Here is a 19,338-nt window from a genome sequence, read left to right on the forward strand (position 1 = left end):
TATCCCACCATTATAAATGGAAGCTGCAAGACTAGTGTGAATACAGAGATACCAAGCAGTTTTGGAATTTCTTCCTGAAGGTCCTCTACTATTGGGCCTCATTTGGATGGCCGTGGACATGTATTAGGGTACCTGCAGATGTTGCGGATTATGTTCATTTTTCCCACACAGAAAAACTGCAGGGTAATACAGTAGCAGCAAAAGTACTATTCTCATGTATCATTTGTGTGGAAATCCGCAGCATGCCGACTGTTTGTGCGGTTTTTTTTTTTTTTAGCGGATTTCATCCTTGTCAATGCAAAGGTGAGATCTGCAGAAAACCCACATTAAATCCGCACCGAAAACTGCAAGTAACACATGCATTTTTGGTGTGGATTTTCTATTTTGAAATCTCCATTTGTGTGCCCGTACCCTTAGGCCTCTTTCACACAGGCGTCACAGATTTGGGCCGGATAGGATGCGGGTGCGTCGCGGGAAAATGAGCGATTTTCCTGCGTGAGTGCAAAGCATTTTAATGCAATTTACACGCGCGTGAGAAAAATCGGCGGGTTTGGGATCGGTGTTGTGTAGATTTTATTATTTTCCCTTATAACATGGTTATATGGGAAAATAATAGCATTCTTAATACAGAATGCATAGTACAATAGGGCTGGAGGGGTTAAAAAAAAAATATTAAAAAATTTAACTCGCCTTAATCCACTTGTTCGTGCAACCCGGCATCTCTTCTGTCTTCTTCTTTGAGGAAAAGGACCTGTAGTGACGTCACTGCACTCATCACATGATCCATCACCATGGTGATGGATCATGTGACGGACCATGTGATGAGCGCAGTGACATCACCACAGGTCCTTTTCCTCCTGATCATCAAAGAGGAAGAAAGAAGAGAAGTTGGGCTGCGCAGACAAGTGGATGAGGCGAGTTAAAAAAAAGATGTTTTAACCCCTTTATCCCTTTTTTTTACTAGGCATTCTGTATTAAGAATGCGATTATTTACCCTTATAACCATGTTATAAGGGAAAATAATAATGATCGGGTCCCCATCCCGATTGTCTCCTAGCAACCATGTGTGAAAATCACCCTCATCTGCACTTGTATGCGGATGCTTGCGATTTTCACGCAGCCCTATTCACTTCTATAGGGCCTGCGTTGCTTTAAAAAAAAAAGACAAAATAGAGCATGCTGCGATTTTCACGCAATGCACAAGTGATGCGTGAAAATCACCGCTCATGTGCACAGCCCCATAGAAATGAACGGGTCCGGATTCAGAGCGGGTGCAATACGTTCACCTCACGCATTGCATCCGCGCGGAAAACTCGCCTGTGTGAAAGGGGCCTTAAGAGTCCATATTACTGTCACAAATCCTGGCCCGACTGCAGGTCTAATGATCCAGCCCGCATCTATGATACTGTAGGTCCAGATGCTTAGACCTGCAGGGTTAATGGCCGTAACGTGTCCACGTTAAGGCCTCCTGAAAGACAGAGCACACAGACCCTAAATTGCACCCGTCTGAATGAGGCCATCTTCAATGACCATCCAATAAAGCAGAGCATTTGAATCCATCAGGTCCCACTGACTCTGGATTACGGATCTACACACAGTCACTCTGAATGTCAACCTCAATAAACGGAATGAAACCTATTATCCCGGTAGGGGACATGTGAGGCGCACAGCCGCCTGCGAATGGACTAAAGCTCTGTCCGCTGATATGAAAGAAGCCAGAGAAATGCTAGGCGGATGGCAGAGCCGCACTTTCATGCCGCCATTGTACAGGCTGTGCCATAAATTAGCAGAGGTATGTCAATGTACTGTACATCTGAATGTGCACAGTTTGCGAGTTCTCCTACATCCAAACTTTTTAATGAGTTTTCCTGCACTTTGCTGCCTTTTAATCTGCAGCTCTCCAGAGAGCATTAATTTAACACCGGGGGAATTCGGCGCATATTCCATTCTTTCCAGACGCGGGAACCTGCGCTGCCCTTGGCTAACAGCATAAAACAATTTCCCAGATGGTAATAAAATCAGAGCATTGAGATGGGAGCTGCTGAGCCGCCTCTCGGTGCCACATTCCTCCTCGATGATCTACTGCCTTTTATTCTGACACAAGGGGTTTAAAAGTTCCAATGAAATCCTATCCGAAACGTTATCCAATTTACTGATGAAAACAGAGTCGAGGCACCAACAATGCACTTAGAGCTGGAAAGGACAGCGAGGCCAAGTGGTAAGAACCGTCATAGGATGTCTCCATAGAGCTGCCCGGGACATGATACACATCAGGATGGGGCTGGCAGAACTCAGATTTAGGCTAGGTCTACACCGTGACAATAAGTCACGCAACACATAGGGCACAACTACACTGCAACCAATGATGCACCGATGTCGCGCGACAATTTTTATAATGGCAGTCTATGGTGTCGCACTGCAACATGACGCAGCAGTCGCAGAAAAAGCCATCTCGAATGGATTTTCTGCGACTGTCGCGTCTCAGTCGCAGCATGTTGCATTGCGACACCATAGACTGCCATTATAAAAATTGTCGTGCGACAAATGTCGTCGTGTAGACCTAGCCTTAAGGTGCCCATACACATTAGATGAAGGTTTAGCAGAACCGCGGCTTTTGGCAGGACTACTTGATGGACGGTGGGGGCTGTGATCTCGACTCCAATATATTGGAAAAGAAGGGTCGGGCATGTTGGATGTCAATATGCCTGATGCGTTGTTCTCAGGGCAGATACGTATGAGGGTGTGGGGTCATGAGGAACAGCTTGTAGCTGAGGGAGCATACAGCCAGCAGCTATCTAGTTAAAGGGATTATCCAATATCCTAAATATCCTCCCCCCCAATGCCAGGACCCCTTGTATGGATTATACCTACCTGCTCCCCGGCCGCCGCGGGCTGGTACTGGCTGATGCCCCCGTCGCAGGATGTTTTGATCCGAGCGATGGGGAGATGCAGGCGCTTCCGCATGTCGTTTGTTCCCTTCTGCTTTTCTGCACTGATGCATTTTTTGCTGCAGAAACACCAGCTCCAGATGGCAGCTGACCGCCTATGGGAAATAGGAAACCATGGACACACAGGGTCTTTTCTTTTTGCTACTGGAGTTTTTGTACATTAGTTAGCATTTTTGATCTTTCTTGTTTCTTTTCAAATATGCTTTTGGTGTTTTTCCAGGTGTTTGACAAACCTTCTCTATAGGGGAAAAAAAAAACAAAAAAAAAAAACGGAAAAACCACTAGCGGTCCGACACACTGAGGGACATTTATCAAGACTGGCACTCGCATACCGTATGCCGGTCTTGATCCCTTAGTGGGGTAAACGCTTTAGTAAATGCCCCTCATAGGGAGAGTGTCATCAAAACTAGTGCAAATGAAAATTGACTTAGTTGGCCCAAACAACCAATCAGATTGATTCTTTTATTTTCCAAATGAGCTCTGAAAAATGAAATGTGGAATCTGATTAGTTGTTGGGGGCAACAAAGCCAGTTTTCCTTTGCACCAGAAAGGCACCCTGCAAAAATTACACAAAGCCAAAATAAAAAACGCCAGCGCTTATTCTGGTGGTTATTGTTTTTACAGGTAAAAATTTCAAATTCATATGTGCAGGACCCCTTAGGAAAGGGAGCAGATTTTTTTTGTGGGATCTAAAGGGGTTGTCTTTTTCCTTTATTTTTTATTTTTATATTGATGACCTAGGTCAGGTCATCAATATCCGATCGGATGAGCAATCTCATTGAAGTGAATGGGGACGGCGTAGTTGTAATGACACTGCTCACCGCTGCGCTTGCGCTGGCGAGCTGGTAAACAGTGCGGGGAACACAGCACTCGTAGGAGCATTGCGTTCTCTTCAAACAGCTGAGCAGCGGACGTGCCGGGATCCAGACATCCCCGCTATATGATATTGATGACCTATCCTGAGGATAAGTTATCGATATAGAAAAACCGGAGAACCCCTTTAAAAGCCTTGGATGAATGTGAGAGCAATATTGGTCAGCAAAGAATCCAGCTTTAATCCAGACATTCAGACTCGATGCTAAGTAAAACCGTCATTTCCAGTTGTACAAAGATTTTTAATGAATAATGAATGGATAAAAATGAAGCTGAATGGATAACAGAGCCAGCATCTGAAATGCAGCATTTAACCATTTAGAAGCATACTACTATTAATCATTACACTGTTATCATTTATGAAGTGTTTACTGGCAAAGTAAAAGATGGGAGATGACTATGAGTTTTAAGGCTTGTGCTAAAAACAGGTCCAGATGACAGTGGAGCGAAAGAGATTTTTTTTTGCCCTTGTTGGATAGAAAAAAATAAAATAAACTCTCAGCACGTTTTACTTAGTTGTCCTAAAATCTGCCAAAAAAATAGTCCCTAATAGTCCTCCCTGTCCTCGAATGTCCCCTGTACCTGCGTTAATACACATATGGTATGGTAGCATAAGGATATAATGAGAACAAATCCTTCAAGGGTGTGCCATCAATGTCTGACTGGTGGAGCTTCAATTACTGGGACCTCCGCCTCCCAACCAGACAAAGCAGCCACAGCACAGTGCCGTAGTACAGCTAAACCCTCCCCGATTAAACATTGATGATATTGCCTATTCTAATACTATAGTAGTTAAAGGGGTTTCCTGAACTTTGATGTTGACGACCTACCCACAGGAAGCTGAATGACAGGATAGGTCATCAATAACAGATTGGTGGGGGCCCAACGCCTAGCACCCACACCCCGATCAGATGATCTGGGTGCCCGCTGATGCTGGAAACTATACAGTAGACGGAAGGATCTGTCTACTGTATAGTTTGCCGCTCAGTTCCCATTCACTTGAATCAGAGCCGAGCTCCAGTACCCCGGCATGGCCGCTGCACAGTGGACCGAACCTTGTGCTTACAATACCATTCCCGGGGCTGGCCCGAAACAGCGGATCGCTGGGGGTGCTTGATTACCATAGATCTGATATTTAGGACCTATCCTGAGGATAGGCTATCCATAACTAAAAGCCCTTTAAAGAGGTTTCCAGTAAAAAAAAAAAAAAAAAAAATTATATATCTATCAATCTCAGTAAGGTCAGAAATATATATATATATATATATATATATATATATATATATATATATATATATATATATATATATATATATATAAAGTTACACACCTGAATAACCCACAAAAGGTTGGAATGGTGATCTTGATTAAAACGTAACTTTTAATTGGTATAAGGATAGAAAAAAAGTCCCTAAATTTACACCAATAATCAATTTTTTCCACCTGAATAACCCCTCACTGCTCTTGGAACACGGACGGTGACTAGCTTTTTTTTTTTTTACACCCCCGCATGGATAAATTTTTTATATGTAGAATTTCCCCCCCACCCCGGAAAACCCCTTTAAACCAGAAGAAGGATAAATGATTAGATATCATATGAACACACATATACACGAGCACAGCAGACGCTGCAATTACACCATAAAAGACCAGCTAACTATGGTGCACGTTGATTTAAATAGTGGGAGCAACTACTTTACCCCAATATCAAAATGGCTGCCTATGGTGTTTGATGAGATTATACGTATATCCCTCATCTTCTACGAGTGCAAAATTAAAAAGTACATTTCGCTCCCCTCTGCCCGCGGCGTAAAATATACATGACCAGTCAGGTTCTCACTGTATAAATACAGTACTTTTGCATTTGGTACATCTAGTCTTGGATTGAGTCTTTAAAATATTGGAAATTCACAGAGCTCCGTCTTTAAATAAAAGCAGGCGTTATTTGGAGATATGCAAGGGTTGCGATTGTGCTGACAAACAGTATGGTGCCGGTCTTACCCGTCATGTCTGTGCAGAGACTCTGCTTTATTCAGACAGCGGCACTCGCACTGGGTTTAGGCAATCGCTATGACAGAGAATTGCCGGGCGCCAGGCGTGTCTCCTATGAATCACTCTAATAATACAACCTATGGTCGAGTTCGGTTATTTGCGGCTTTTTTCTTCTGAGCTGCGCTTGATAAAAATAACTGTTGGCAACGTCCACGGCACTAAGCAATTGCTTCACGGTGTACAAAAATACAGAAATCAAGTCTTGGCAAAGCAGAACATGCCCTTGTGACACTGGGGAGAATAGTGACAATTTCTACAAAAGTGCTTGAGACAGTGCCGCAATCAGACAGATACAGCTAGGCCATTACTGGTATATGGAGAGTACGGGAGTTGTCAGATGGGCCTCAGTTCTAAGACTCCGGACCATTAGATCCTTAGGTAGGTCAGCCGTCTCCACTAGACTGGTCAATTAGCAGCAAGGGCCACACATCCTTCTCTAGAACTTGATTGTGTAAACTATTTGTGTGGGTCCCCGATAAAGGCCCTGGTATGTAAGGATCCACAAAACTCAGGCACATCAGACTTCTTCGTCGGGGTCTGCCACCTCTGCTACTTCAATCTCCGGCAGGGACTCATTCCAGCAGATCTCATGGTTCTCTTTAAAGGAGCTGAAAACCAGGGTAACAGAAGAGGTCATGGGTTAGATACATACCAACAGAACCTGGCATCCAAAGGTTTCAAGAATTCATCACAATCATACGGCAGAGCACTTCATAGGGAATTTAGCCATGTCCTTTAAACATTAAAAGGTATTGGCCCATCTGGGACACTGATGGCATATCGCTAGGATAGGCTATCAATGTCAGATAGGTGCAAGTCCCAACTCTGGGACCAACACCTATATAGAGAACGGAGACCAGAAGTGAAGGCCAGTGCATCACGCATACACGGCGTCCTCTCCTTTCATCGCTATGGGAGTTCCAAAAATGGCTGAGTGCAGGCACAAGCTTGGCTATTTTCTTAAGTCCCATATCGGTGAATGAAGAGTGCACCGTGTAAGCACCGCCACCTCTCCATTCACCGCTATCTCCTTAAAGTTTATGGCAGTACTGAAACACTAGCCTGTCCCAGCAACGCACAATAGCGAAAGAGACACTTTCTGGAGTGCGAAATTAGGAGAAGGGGACCCCAGATGGGGGTCCTGGAGGTGGAGCCACCACCTATCAGTTATTAATGGCAAATACTTTACATATGCCATTAATGTAATAGATGGTAAAACCTCTAAGTTTTATTGTGGCCCTCGCTTGGGAATGGTTCAATCGGGCAAAGAGGTCCTTGGACAAGAGAAGGTGGTCATTGCCCAACATGAACGATACAGAACTTCCATTCTGGTGATACTAAGCAGCCCTAACTAATAACCCTGGAGGTACATGTGGCTCCAGAGATTTATAGGATTGCTATGCCTGGAATGTATATAATGGTGTCCATGTAACATGAGAGCAGGGGGTATAAAAATCTGCATAGGAAAAAGTCCAAAAGTGAAAGCAATCATAAAAAATTCCTCCAAGGTGTCCATAGCCTTTAAATAACCCACAAAGGCATAAATTCCCCATTGGAAAAAATCAGAATGAATAGAATTAGAGTCCAAAGGTGCAAGACAAGTGCCCATTTTCAAGACAGCTGATCCATAAGTAAACATGATTGATGTGAATCAAGCATGACCACATGCAGATGCAAAGTTTTGGGGTCCAACTGCTTCCTCAAGATGGTGGACCCAGAAAAGTTGTATCTGTGTGCGATCATGCTCGAATTCACCTCCATTGTGCATTCCTGTGGAATACCAGTCTTGAAAATTGGCACCTGTATTGCACCTTTGTACTCTATTCACATTCAGAATTTTTCTGATGTGGAATTTATAACTTTGTTATGTGGGATATTTAAAGGCTATGGACACTTTTGAGGAATTTTTTGAAATGCATTCTACTAATTTTGGGCTAAAAATTAGGGATCGACCGATATAGATTTTTTAGGGCCGATACCGATAATTTGTGAACTTTCAGGCCGATAGCCGATAATTTATACCGATATTCTGGGAATTTTCATTTTTGAAAAAAAAATAAAAAATTCCCACAAATCTGCTGAAAATTAATGTTTATTGTTAATGTGTATTTTTGTTTTTGTAAATCTTTCTTTTTTATTTATACTTAATATTTTGGTGTTTATTTTTTTTACTAACTTTTAGCCCCCTTAGGGACTAGAACCCCTTGTCCTATTCACTCTGATAGAGATCTATCAGGGTGAATAGGAGCTCACGCTGTCCCTGCTGCCCTGTGCTTTGTGCACACAGCAGCATGGAGCTTACCATGGCATCCAGGGCTTCAATAGCGTCCTGGCTGCCATGGTAACCGATCAGAGCTCCAGGATTACACTGCTGGGGCTCCGATCGGAGGAGCAGGGGAGAGGGGATCCTGTGGAGGTGCGCACTGCGCCACCAATGATGCGCCACCACTACTTAATACTGGGGGGAGGGGGGCGCACTGCGCCACCAATGTTTAATACTGGGGGGGGGGGGGAGGCGCACTGCGCCACCAATGCTTAATACTGGGGGGCTTGCGTGCGCCACCAATGAAGCGTAATCTCTAATTTATTCATATACAGGAGGCAGTAGCTGGCTGCAGGATCACATAGCCGGCTCCCGACCTCTATGAGCAGTAGCTGCGATCCGCGGCACCTGAGGAGTTAACTACCGCAGATCGCAGCTACAGCTCATAGAGGTCGGGAGCCGGCTATGTGATCCTGCAGCTCCCGCCTCCTGTATATGAATAAATGAGAGATTAAGCTTCATTGGTGGCGCAGTGGCCATAGCTCCTCCCCTCCTCTTGTCCCCTGTCCTTTCATTGGCGGCTGCAGCGCAGGGGGAGGAGACACTGCTTCCTTCTCCCCTGTGCTGCTGCTGAGGGAACACGGAGAGCGCTGTCAGCAGCGCGATCTGTGTTCCCCATACGCTATCGGAATATCGGCAAAATAAATGCAGATACCGATAGCGTTCAAAATCCTGAATATCGGCCGATAATATCTGTAAATCCGATAATCGGTCAATCCCTACTAAAAATGGCCATATAATCCATCGAAAATGTAACAGGACGCTTTGAAATATTTCTTCACTTTTTTATTAAAGGGGTTTATCCAACCCCTAAAATGCTGCCCCCCCCCCCCCCCCATATGCCCGGGCCCCTCACAGAGATTGTACTTACCTGGCTCCCCGGCAACTGCGTCACTTCTGATGCCCATTACTGCATCTCCCTATGCAGGGGGGAAAGCAGCCAATAGCAGGCCATGAGGTCCCCATCGCGGCCTGCTATTGGCTAAACAGACCCCCCCTCCCCGAGACCGGATGCTTTCATCTGCGTGACTGGGAGATGCAGCGGCAGCTGTGTGGGCGTCAGAAGCGACAAGGGTGCTGGGGAGCCAGGTAAGTACAATCTCTGTGAGGGGCCCAGGCGTATAGGGGAGGCATTTTAGGGGTTGGATAACCCCTTTAAAGGCTATGGACACCTTGGATGCAATTTACTCATTTTGGGCTAAAAATCTTTTTTTCAATTGGCCTTTATTAAAAATTGTCAGCAGCTTTTGTGATACATGCAGTTAAAAATAAGTCTATTTTTAGACTGTCCCTCCTTAGTTCTGTCAGCTGACCTCTCATGTGAAGCCTTATCTCTGATCTAATTTTTTTAATAACGGCAAATTAAAAATGATTTTTAGCCCAAGATGAGTAAATTGCTCGTAAAAAGGTGTCCATAGCCTTTAAAGAAGGACTTAAATGGGGGCGACAGAATCCCTTTATCAATTTTCAGTTTCGGACAATAGCCATTTGCTAATGTGAGTTGAGTCCATATATATGACTCTTACCTCTCTCTGTGCTGTAATTTCTTTAAAAAAAAATCGTACTTTTATAATATGCTAATTACTTCACTACCAGCAAGTTGGGCGGTTACTTGCTGGTAGCCGCCGCATCCTCGGACTATAAACATCCCATGAAATCCAGCACCTGCGCCGTACCGGTCCTCATTCGGCGCAGGCGCTCTGAGAGAAGGACGCTCGCTTGCCCGCTCCTTCCTCAGTGCGCCTGCGCCGATGACGTCAGCCTACACCTGGAAAAGCGTCCTTCTCTCAGAGCACTCAGAGAAAGACGCTTTTCCGGGTGTAGGCTAAAGTCATCTGCGCAGGCGCAATGAGGAAGGAGCGGGCAAGCAAGCGCCCTTCTCTCAGAGCGCCTGCGCCGAATGAGGACCGGTACGGCGCAGGTGCTGGATTTCATGGGATGTTTATAGTCCGAGGATGCGGCGGCTACCAGCAAGTAACCGCCCAACTTGCTGGTGAAGTAATTAGCATATTATAAAAGTACGATTTTTTTAAGAAATTACAGCACAGAGAGAGGTAAGAGTCATATATATGGACTCAACTCACATTAGCAAATGGCTAATGTCCGAAACTGAAAATTGATAAATGGGGGTGACAGAAGCCCTTTAATAAAGAAGTGAAGCAATATTTGGAAGCCTCCGGTTGCATAGTCTTTTATTTCATTTATTGGTGACATGAAAACAGCGCACAAAAATACAATGGCATTGTAAGGGTACATTCATAGGTGGGAAGTCTAATACACAAATGTCTGTCTGTAGCTTGTAAAACAAAAACAACAACAAACAAATAGAACAGATTTTCACTTACAGAAATTTCTGCAAAAAATCTGCCATATGTGAACACACGCCAAGATGCATTTCACTAAGTGCAGATCTATAATTCTATTGCCAAGGCTACTTTCATATTAACGTTTTTTTGCGGATAAGTCGTGGATATGCAAAAATTCTTCCGTTACCATAATACAACCGCCTGCATCCGTCATGAATGGATCTGGCTGTATTATGTCTTCTATAGTCATGACGGATCCGTCATGAACACCACTGAAAGTTAATGGGGGACGGATCCGCTTTCTATTGTGTCAGAGGAAACAGATCTGTCCCCATTGACTTACATTGCGTGTCAGGACAGATCCGTTTTGCTCCACACCACATCGCCGACAGAAAAACACGGACAAGAAAATGCATTTTCTATTATAGTGCAGAAGATGTCCGGTTTCACGTTTTGCGGATCTGCAAAACACTTAACGGATGTGCGAATGGACCCCAAGACGGATCTTAATAGTGGAATTGAAACCGCTAATGTGAAAGTAGTTTAAACGTACTTGTCTGCAGAGGTGATACAATGCACTTCTCCCTTTATGAGAGCTAGCTGTACATCTTTACTTGGATGCAAAGTCTTTTTTCCAGTTCTCCCTATGAAGGGTCAGGTACCCAGGACAAAAAGCAGCTTCGCAGCAACAACAGATTGTTTGTACGCTTCTTACCCATTGTCTGCGGAGGCCACCTGATCCGCTTCTATGGCGGAGGACTCCACCTCGCCACTGCACTCGCTCTCTTGTCTTGAAGGTCTGCGCGCCTCACCAGGCCCGGTGCTCGATTCCCTAAGAAGAAATGATTTACGTACTGTATGCTGAATTATTTAGGACAGGCAAATCGAGGTAATAGAATATTACAATATCAGGTAGACTCTACTACAAGTATTCTTATCTCCATGAAATATTCAATAGGTTTACTAATGGAATTTCTACCATTAAAACCAGAAGGGACGCAAAAGAAATAATTTCGGCACCAAGCAGGCTACAGACAACCTAACAGTACATGGACTACTGGAAGTTACCCTGCTGCCCTCATGTCAATATCTGAGTAGATTCATTTCTATATGTATTTTTTATAATGGTTGAGGCTCCATTTTCGCATGCAAAGATCTACATTCCCTGAATAGACTCAGTTAAATGATGAATAGGAGCTGAAATTCCGGGGAAGCTTACCGTATACGGTTTTTATTATTCAGTTCAATGTATAAACAGTATGCAGCAAGCGCCCTCTAGTGGTCGCAGCAGGCAAATCTTATTCCTACTGTCTCTCCAGACCGCGGTGTCCCCGCTATATTCCGCTAAGCTCTGCCCCCTCCTTTTTTGTTTAAAAGAACAGCAGAATAAGGCAAATATTCACACATATTTGTGGAATAAAAAACATTTGTGCAAAAATTGGCAGCTTTTGTATGGCAAATAAATGGTTTGTAAATGACTTGTTTTTTTACTATTCTCATTTAACAATTTTGGCTTTTCATAGATTAGAAAGACAAATCACTTTTGCATTCAACAATAAAAAATAAAAATAAAAAAAAAGACAGTAGATGGATTTAAAGGGGATATCTAGTTCGTATATCCTGTAGCTACTTATGTGGGGCCACTAATGGCTTTGGGTCCTCATATCAGCAATTCAGTATTCGATGAAATTTAAAGGGAGTGCGTCATCAGAAAACGATCGGCTGTTTTATGTTTGACATATTTTAAACAATTTTTGATGTTATTTTAAATTTTCCATGTCACTTTTTATATTTAAACTAAAACCAAACATCCTGCAGTTTTCGCACTGGCCACTACGTCTAATAATTGGCGCCACTTCTTGGATTGTACAGATCACTTTACTGCAGTTAACCCATTCTAATCCTGTCTGTAATGATATCACCTCTGTGTATAGAGAGGGACCTCACAATACAGGTGAAACTCGAAAAACTAGAATATCCTGCAAAGTTAATTTATTTCAGTAATGCAACTTAAAAGGTGAAACTAACATATGAGAGACTCATTACATGCAAAGCGAGATATTTCAAGCCTTTATTTGTTAGAATTTGGATGATTATGGCTTACAGCTTATAAAACCCCAAAGTCTCAATTTTGAGGTCCCCTTTGCTCAGGGGGTATGGATTAATTAGCTGACTACAGTGTGACACTTTGAGCCTAGAATATTGAACCTTTTCACAAAATTATAATTTTAAGCTGCATTAATGCAATTCCTTTTAAGTTGCGTTACTGAAATAAATGGACTTTTGCACGATATTCTAATTTTTTGAGTTTCACCTGTAAGTGATTGTCAGAGCTTAGCTATTCTTTCCTTGTACAATGACCTCTGACAGGTCACAGAGCGTGCCCAGGAAACTCTCCATAGAAGTCAGTGAGGTCCCCTCCTGACCACTGTGTCTATGGCCCATGGGGCTGCTGCCATCAAGCAATTTTAATGCTGTTTAAATGCAGCTCAGGCAAGATGGCCGCTCCCATAATCATGTTCAGGAAAGAAAGTAAAAAAAAAAAAAAAAAAAAAAAAAAAAAAAAATAGATTTGTTACTATCTGGGTGTAACTGGCATATAAAATTTTTGGTGACACATTTCCTTTAAATCAGTCGGTCTTTGTAATGTATTCACATGCTGGATCCACCACAGAGAGAGAGCTACTGTACCAAACCTTTTCAGTTTCATTTGCCGATTTCCGGCTCGATATGAAATTTCTTACTGATCAGTTGCTGGGGACTCACCATTATCCCAGTTTTTAAAGGGATTTCCCGAATGTTCATAAGGGTTCTCTAGGAATGATTTAAAGTGGCCACCAACAACCTGTCCTTCAATGTCGGCAGGACTGGTTTCCACGACTTGCAGTGCTGGGCCTCACTATAGATGGTAATGGTGTGATCCTGCCTACGATATGCCATCATGGCTGAGCAGCCTGACAGGGCCAGAGCGTGCAGGGAGGCCCTGCCCCCTTACCTCCTAGGCAGGTCTGGAAGTGAAGGGAACTAGCCCTGCTCACACTCTAGGATAGGTTGCTGGTGGGCATTTTAAATCATTCCAGAAGAACCCCTTTAATATTGATGAGCTATCCTCAGGATAGGTTCTCAGTATGTGTTTGGTTGGATTTTGATACCTAGGAACCCCGCCAATCGGCTGTTTGAAGAGGCCAACCACCGATCAGATACTGGTGACCTATCATGAAGACAGACCATCATTATTAAATACTTGAACAACTCCTTTAAGTAATATTTAGATCCAGGGGGCATGTATTTTTCAGACTGCTTCAATTCCAATTCCTCCATACAGGAGGGAAACTGCATGTAAAACTAACTAAGGCTACTGTCACACCTGAGTTGTGCTGTCCGGTTTAGAGATCCGGCAGAGGCTCTCAGAATCGCAGTACAACGCTTCAGTTTTGTCCCCATTCATTGTCAATGGGGACAAAATAAATAAACCGGAACAGTGCGTCCCAGAATGCATTCCGTTCCGGTTTGTTGCATTCCCATGCAGCGTTCTTTTTGTGGGGAATGGGAAACTGAAGAAGCATACGAGACACCAAAAACCATGCAAGTCAATGGTGCCGGATTGTTTTTTTTGGACATGATAAAACCCGGATCCGGCACCCATTGACTTGGAATGGTTTTAATGCCGGATCCGGGTTTCTTTATTTTCAATATAATACAACCGCATCCATTTAGAATTGATGCAGCCGGTTGTATTATAACAGAAGCGTTTTGAGATCCCACGCCGGATGTGAAATCCAAACAGCAAAAGCGCAGTTGAGAAAGTAGCCTGAACATTTTTTAAAACAAGGGATTGAAAAACTTGCTATACTCACTGGATCCGGCTTTCAAGCGTCTGTATGTGCAACTGCTTTTCATTTAAAAGCTTTTTCAAGGCTTCAAGCTCCTTCTGCTTCTCAGCAAGATCCCTTTGAAGTCTGTAATTCGTTTCTTCTAAAGTCTCACAAAAAGCCTGGACACAAACAGACAGATACAAACACATGGTCAAACTTTGCCACGAGCCTCCGGCTGCATTCACATCTGCGGCAGAGGCCTCCGCTGTAGTTTACGCCAAAGATGTCACAAAAATAGCGCCACTTAAACGTCCAGTAAAATGTATGGTCACATGATGGAAACCCGTGGGACTCCAGTATAGTCAATGGGATCAATCAGGCACTGTCTGTGACATGTTGGATCTAGTTTGTGACATGATGTGTCAAATATTTTCATTGTCCTAACAGAGCCGAACCACCGAAATAAGAACGCAGATGTGAACACAGCCTTAGGGTCCATTCACACGTCCGTTGTTTCTTTCCTGATCTGTTCCGTTTTTTGCGGAACAGATCTGGACCAGTTCTGTACCCATTCATTTTCAATGGGTCTTGAAAAAAAAAAATCGTACAGCACAATGTCCGATTTTTTTTCAGGACCCATTGAAAATGAATGGGTACAGAACTGGTCCAGATCTGTTCCGCAAAAAACGGAACAGTTCAGGAAAGAAACAACGGACGTGTGAATGGACCCTAAAGCTGATAAAAAATAAAGTACTTAGAGGAGCTTGTTGCTAATGCCAGTGAGGTAAAAAATTAAGAAAAGATAAAAAGAAAAAACAAACCAAAAAAAACTAAGAAGAAACAGAAAAACAATGGAACACACAAACGTGTATTTTCATTTCCTCACCCTGCTCTCTTCCAGGCTATCAAAAGGACCAGGCGGCTCATCCAGACACAGAAATAATCTCACAGGGGCGCTGAAATCAAAATATGCTCTTTAAGAAGCTTTCCAGACAGTTCAGACAGTATACATTTATCTCCGAGCTCATTCTTACACTTAACCCCTTCAGGACCGGGCAATTTTAAATTTTTGCAGTTTCATTTTTTACTCCCTGCCACAACTTTTTATTTTTCCGTTCACATAGTCCTACGGGCTTGTTTTTTGCAGGACAAGTTGCATAGGATGTAATGGGAAGCTGGACGGAAATGGGAAAAAAAAAATATCAATTCTGCCACCGTTTTATGGGTTTTGTTTTTTGTTACAACGATACCATTTGCATAGTCTTCCATGCGTTTTAATACTGAAAAAAATAATAAATAAAAAAATTTGGAAAATATATTATTTTTCTTTTTATTGCCATTTTCTGACCATATAACTTTTTTATATTTATGTCTATGGAGCGGTTTGAGTGGGGCGATCTTTAATTTTCAGCAATACCATTTTGGGGTGTGTATGACTTTTTGATCACTTTTTATAACATTTTTTTGGGGAGGTGCAGTGATGAAAAAAAATTGCCAAATGGACAATTCTATTTTCTGTTACGCCATTTGCAATATATATTTTTAGAATTCTGTGCTGTCACCTGCAGGCCTGTATTGGAATATACCAGTGATAGACCAGAGCCTGCCTGGTCTATCACTTCAATTTAACAGATTCCCCAATCTCAGCGCACCGGAACACGGCTCCTGCATTTTTGACGACTGACAGTCTGCATTATAGTCCAGAGCTGCATTCACAATTCTGCAGGCTTACAGCAAAAAACAAAACAAACACCATTCCTTGCTGTAAAAAGTCAGCACATATCCTGTTCAAGTAATTTTCATTTTGTTAAAGGGGTTGTGTCACTTCAGCAAGTGGCATTTATTATGTAGAGAAAGTTAATACAAGGCACTTACTAATGTATTGTAATTGTCCATATTGCCTCCTTTGGTGGCGGGATTCATTTTTTCCCCATCACATTATACACTGCTAGTTTCCATGGTTACGACCACCCTGCAATCCAGTAGTGGAGGCCTTGCTTGCTAAATAAAAAAAATAAAGTTCCAGCCTATGTTCGCTCCCACGGTCCCGGCCACCAAAGAGGCCGGTGCTTTTTCCTATATTGTTGAAGCACAGCCACCGCTGCTGGATTTCACGGTGGTCGTAACCATGGAAACGAGCAGTGTTTAATGTGATGGAAAAATTAATCCAGCCAGCAAAGGAGGCAATATGGACAATCACAATACATTAGTACGTGCCTTGTATTAACCTTCTCTACATGATAAATGCCAAAATACTAAACACGGCCAACTTCTTTTTAAATGATAATGCTCTGTCATTGGTCAGCTAAAATAATTGTTCATTGTTGTTTTCTGAGATTTCTATCCTCTGTAAAGGCCATCAGTATTTGGTCGGTGGGGGTCCAACACGCAGCATACCCGCCGATCAGCTGTTTGAGAAGGAACCCCCACCGATTAGAACTAATTACCTAGATCCTCAGGATAGGTCATCAGTATCTGAAGTCTCAGAAAACGCCTTTAAATTTCACTTTTGATCAACTTTAGACTAATGTGTGTGTATGGCCGCCTTAATAGAGTGCGTGACCACCAGCTTTCTGACAGTTTCCAAAATCAGCCAGCAGAATGGGGAGTGCCTGTCTGCACCTTTAGCAGCAGGTCTGCTTGGTATTACAATTCAGTCCCAGTCACTGTTATAGCAGGAACCATGACTACTAAAAGTACCGTACATAGCTGTGCCTGGTAGACGGTGAGGGTTGCGGCCCCTTCAAAGGGATGGCAGCTTAAACCCACCGATCTAAGATGGATATTGATCCCATATGGACAGACCATAGATTTTAAATAACTGTAAAATCCCTTTAAGAATAAGGAAGACTATGGGCGCCGGTTTCTAACACATCCATAGTTTAATATGTCCACATTTCCAGACCACGTCTTCACACATCACAGCCTTTATTTTGGGCACTAACGCACGCCGCCTTCATTGCAGCGATTATTTTAACCATGTATCTCCCCGGCAGTCGCTGCCTTTTTAGTACAGTAGCAGGAGCCGGGGCCACTTTGTAAGTTAACATCCCTGTGAACACTTTCTGGAGGTGCGCTGACGTCCACTTGCTTCCACGGCTGATAAAACTAAACTTCACTTTTCTGCTCGAGTAGTAAACATTCCTGCTCTAAATATAAACCAAACAGCAAAGCCATAAAGTACAGAAGGAATGGGGTCCAGACGTGCAGGCTTTCTGCTGGCGAGGATGGCCGGCACATGTGACGGAGCGGACACTGTACGCACATTGTTCAGGGAGACCGATTCCCACAGAAATCTGCATTTTCTACAATATACGCTGCCAAACGTGTACTGCATCCTTCCCAGTCAGTTACAGAGAGGGAGGCTAGCCCACAGGTCAGGAGAACGAGCAATTATTCTTAATATAAAGCTCCATTATACCACCAGGACTACTGAGCGGCATTGTTCTCCACCCAGACAATTCCAAGTGACCTCCTTCACCCTCCGCTGGTGGAGGCGATGCTCCAAACATCAAGCAGGCTGTCACAGGCACAGCTAGAAAGACTGGGGCACGAATCACTGGATCTTCTGATGTGATAGATTGTTAGTGTATTATTTCTTGGTGTTTCTGGTACGTTTTATACTTTTCAGTGCATTTGACCCATGTAGCATCAGGCTGTATGCGATTTCAATAAGGAATCTGGGTAGCGACACTTATTATAGCATTTACGCCACTGTACATATGTATTTAAAAGGGCATCTGTCAGCAGATTTGTCCCTATGACACTGGCTGACCTGTTACATGTGCACTTGGCAGCTGAAGGCATCTGTGTTGGTCCATGGTCATATGTGCCCGCATTGCTGAGAAAAATGATGTTTTAATATATGCAAATGAGCCTCTAGGAGCAACGAGGGCGTTACCATTACACCTAGAGGCTCTGCAACTGCCGTGTCCTCTGCACTTTGAATGACATAGCAGGCAGGCGTGATGACGTTTTCAATGGCTGGCCCTGTCGATCAAAGTGCAGGGGACATGGCGGTGGCAGAGAGAGCAGAGCCTCTAGGAGTAAAGGCAACGCCCCCATTGCTCCTAGAGGCTCATTTGCATAAAACATCATTCTCAGCAATGCGGGCACATATGAACATGGGACCAACACAGAGGCCTTCAGCTGCCAAGTGCACATGTAACAGGTCAGCCAGTGTCATAGGCACAAATCTGCTGACAGATCCCTTTAATCTGCCTGTTTTTGTCCATTTTAATAAAGTCATCATTTGCGTTATCTAATTTATTAAAACCGCAGTAGGAGAGAGCAGTGGCCTTGAAATACCAGACTTTGCTCATGGGTAAGAGTATAAAAAATAAATAAAAAAAAGTCAGCAATGACTACCAGTGGTTAAATGAGGCCGCCTTGTACTGGGTGGATAGGTTTACATTGTTATGTAGGTCTTATGATCAGCGATTATCCCTAGAGCAGAACCTGTCCAACAACTTCAAAATTAAACAGGATCTGCAAGCCGTGATATGTAATTAAAGTGGCACACCGAAAAAGTCTACCCGTCTACAAAGGGTAATGGGGGAAGAGTTAAAACTCTCCAGTACATGCAGTATATAGTACTGTGTGCTAGTTTCTCTCCTAGGGAACGTTGGGTAAATGGGGCGACTAATTTCTCACCAGGATGCAACTATTGCAATCCTTCTTGTTTCTCTTTACACAGAAAGACCTCCTGCACCGATATGATGATTTTGGGGCCATCTGGTGAAACCACGCTTTCACCAGATGAATGAATGTTTGCTCATTCATCAGGTGGTCGGGGGCACCTTTACACAGCCTAGTTATCAGGACCACCTGTTTGTTCAAAGAATCATAAAACGGTGCCCTTTTGGTGTCTGCCGTGAATATTGGTTTTTACCCGTATGGAGCAAAACCATACAGAGGCATCTAGCAAAGAAATAAAGTCCTCCCGAGGGAAACCTCAGATGGACACTGCATGTGAAGAACCTTAGATAGAGGTTTTGTGCAACTCTGAATCCCCATCCACA

General features: G+C 43.4%; 1 protein-coding gene across 1 annotated transcript in view; it reads right to left on the minus strand.

Moving 5' to 3' along the window:
- Positions 1-5,122: 5,122 nt before the first annotated feature.
- The window catches only part of SNX16 (sorting nexin 16), a 31,268-nt gene continuing 17,052 nt past the window's right edge, over positions 5,123-19,338 (minus strand). The window contains exons 5-8 of the mRNA XM_044293502.1: positions 15,204-15,273; positions 14,360-14,496; positions 11,218-11,334; positions 5,123-6,481 (exon numbers count right to left, since the gene is read on the minus strand). Of these exons, the coding sequence (XP_044149437.1) occupies positions 6,391-6,481; positions 11,218-11,334; positions 14,360-14,496; positions 15,204-15,273 (415 nt within the window). The 3' untranslated portion in view covers positions 5,123-6,390. The remainder of the gene's footprint in view (positions 6,482-11,217; positions 11,335-14,359; positions 14,497-15,203; positions 15,274-19,338) is intronic.

This window comes from Bufo gargarizans, chromosome 5 (genome assembly GCF_014858855.1).
Source record: "Bufo gargarizans isolate SCDJY-AF-19 chromosome 5, ASM1485885v1, whole genome shotgun sequence".
Taxonomy (NCBI): Eukaryota; Metazoa; Chordata; class Amphibia; order Anura; family Bufonidae; genus Bufo; species Bufo gargarizans.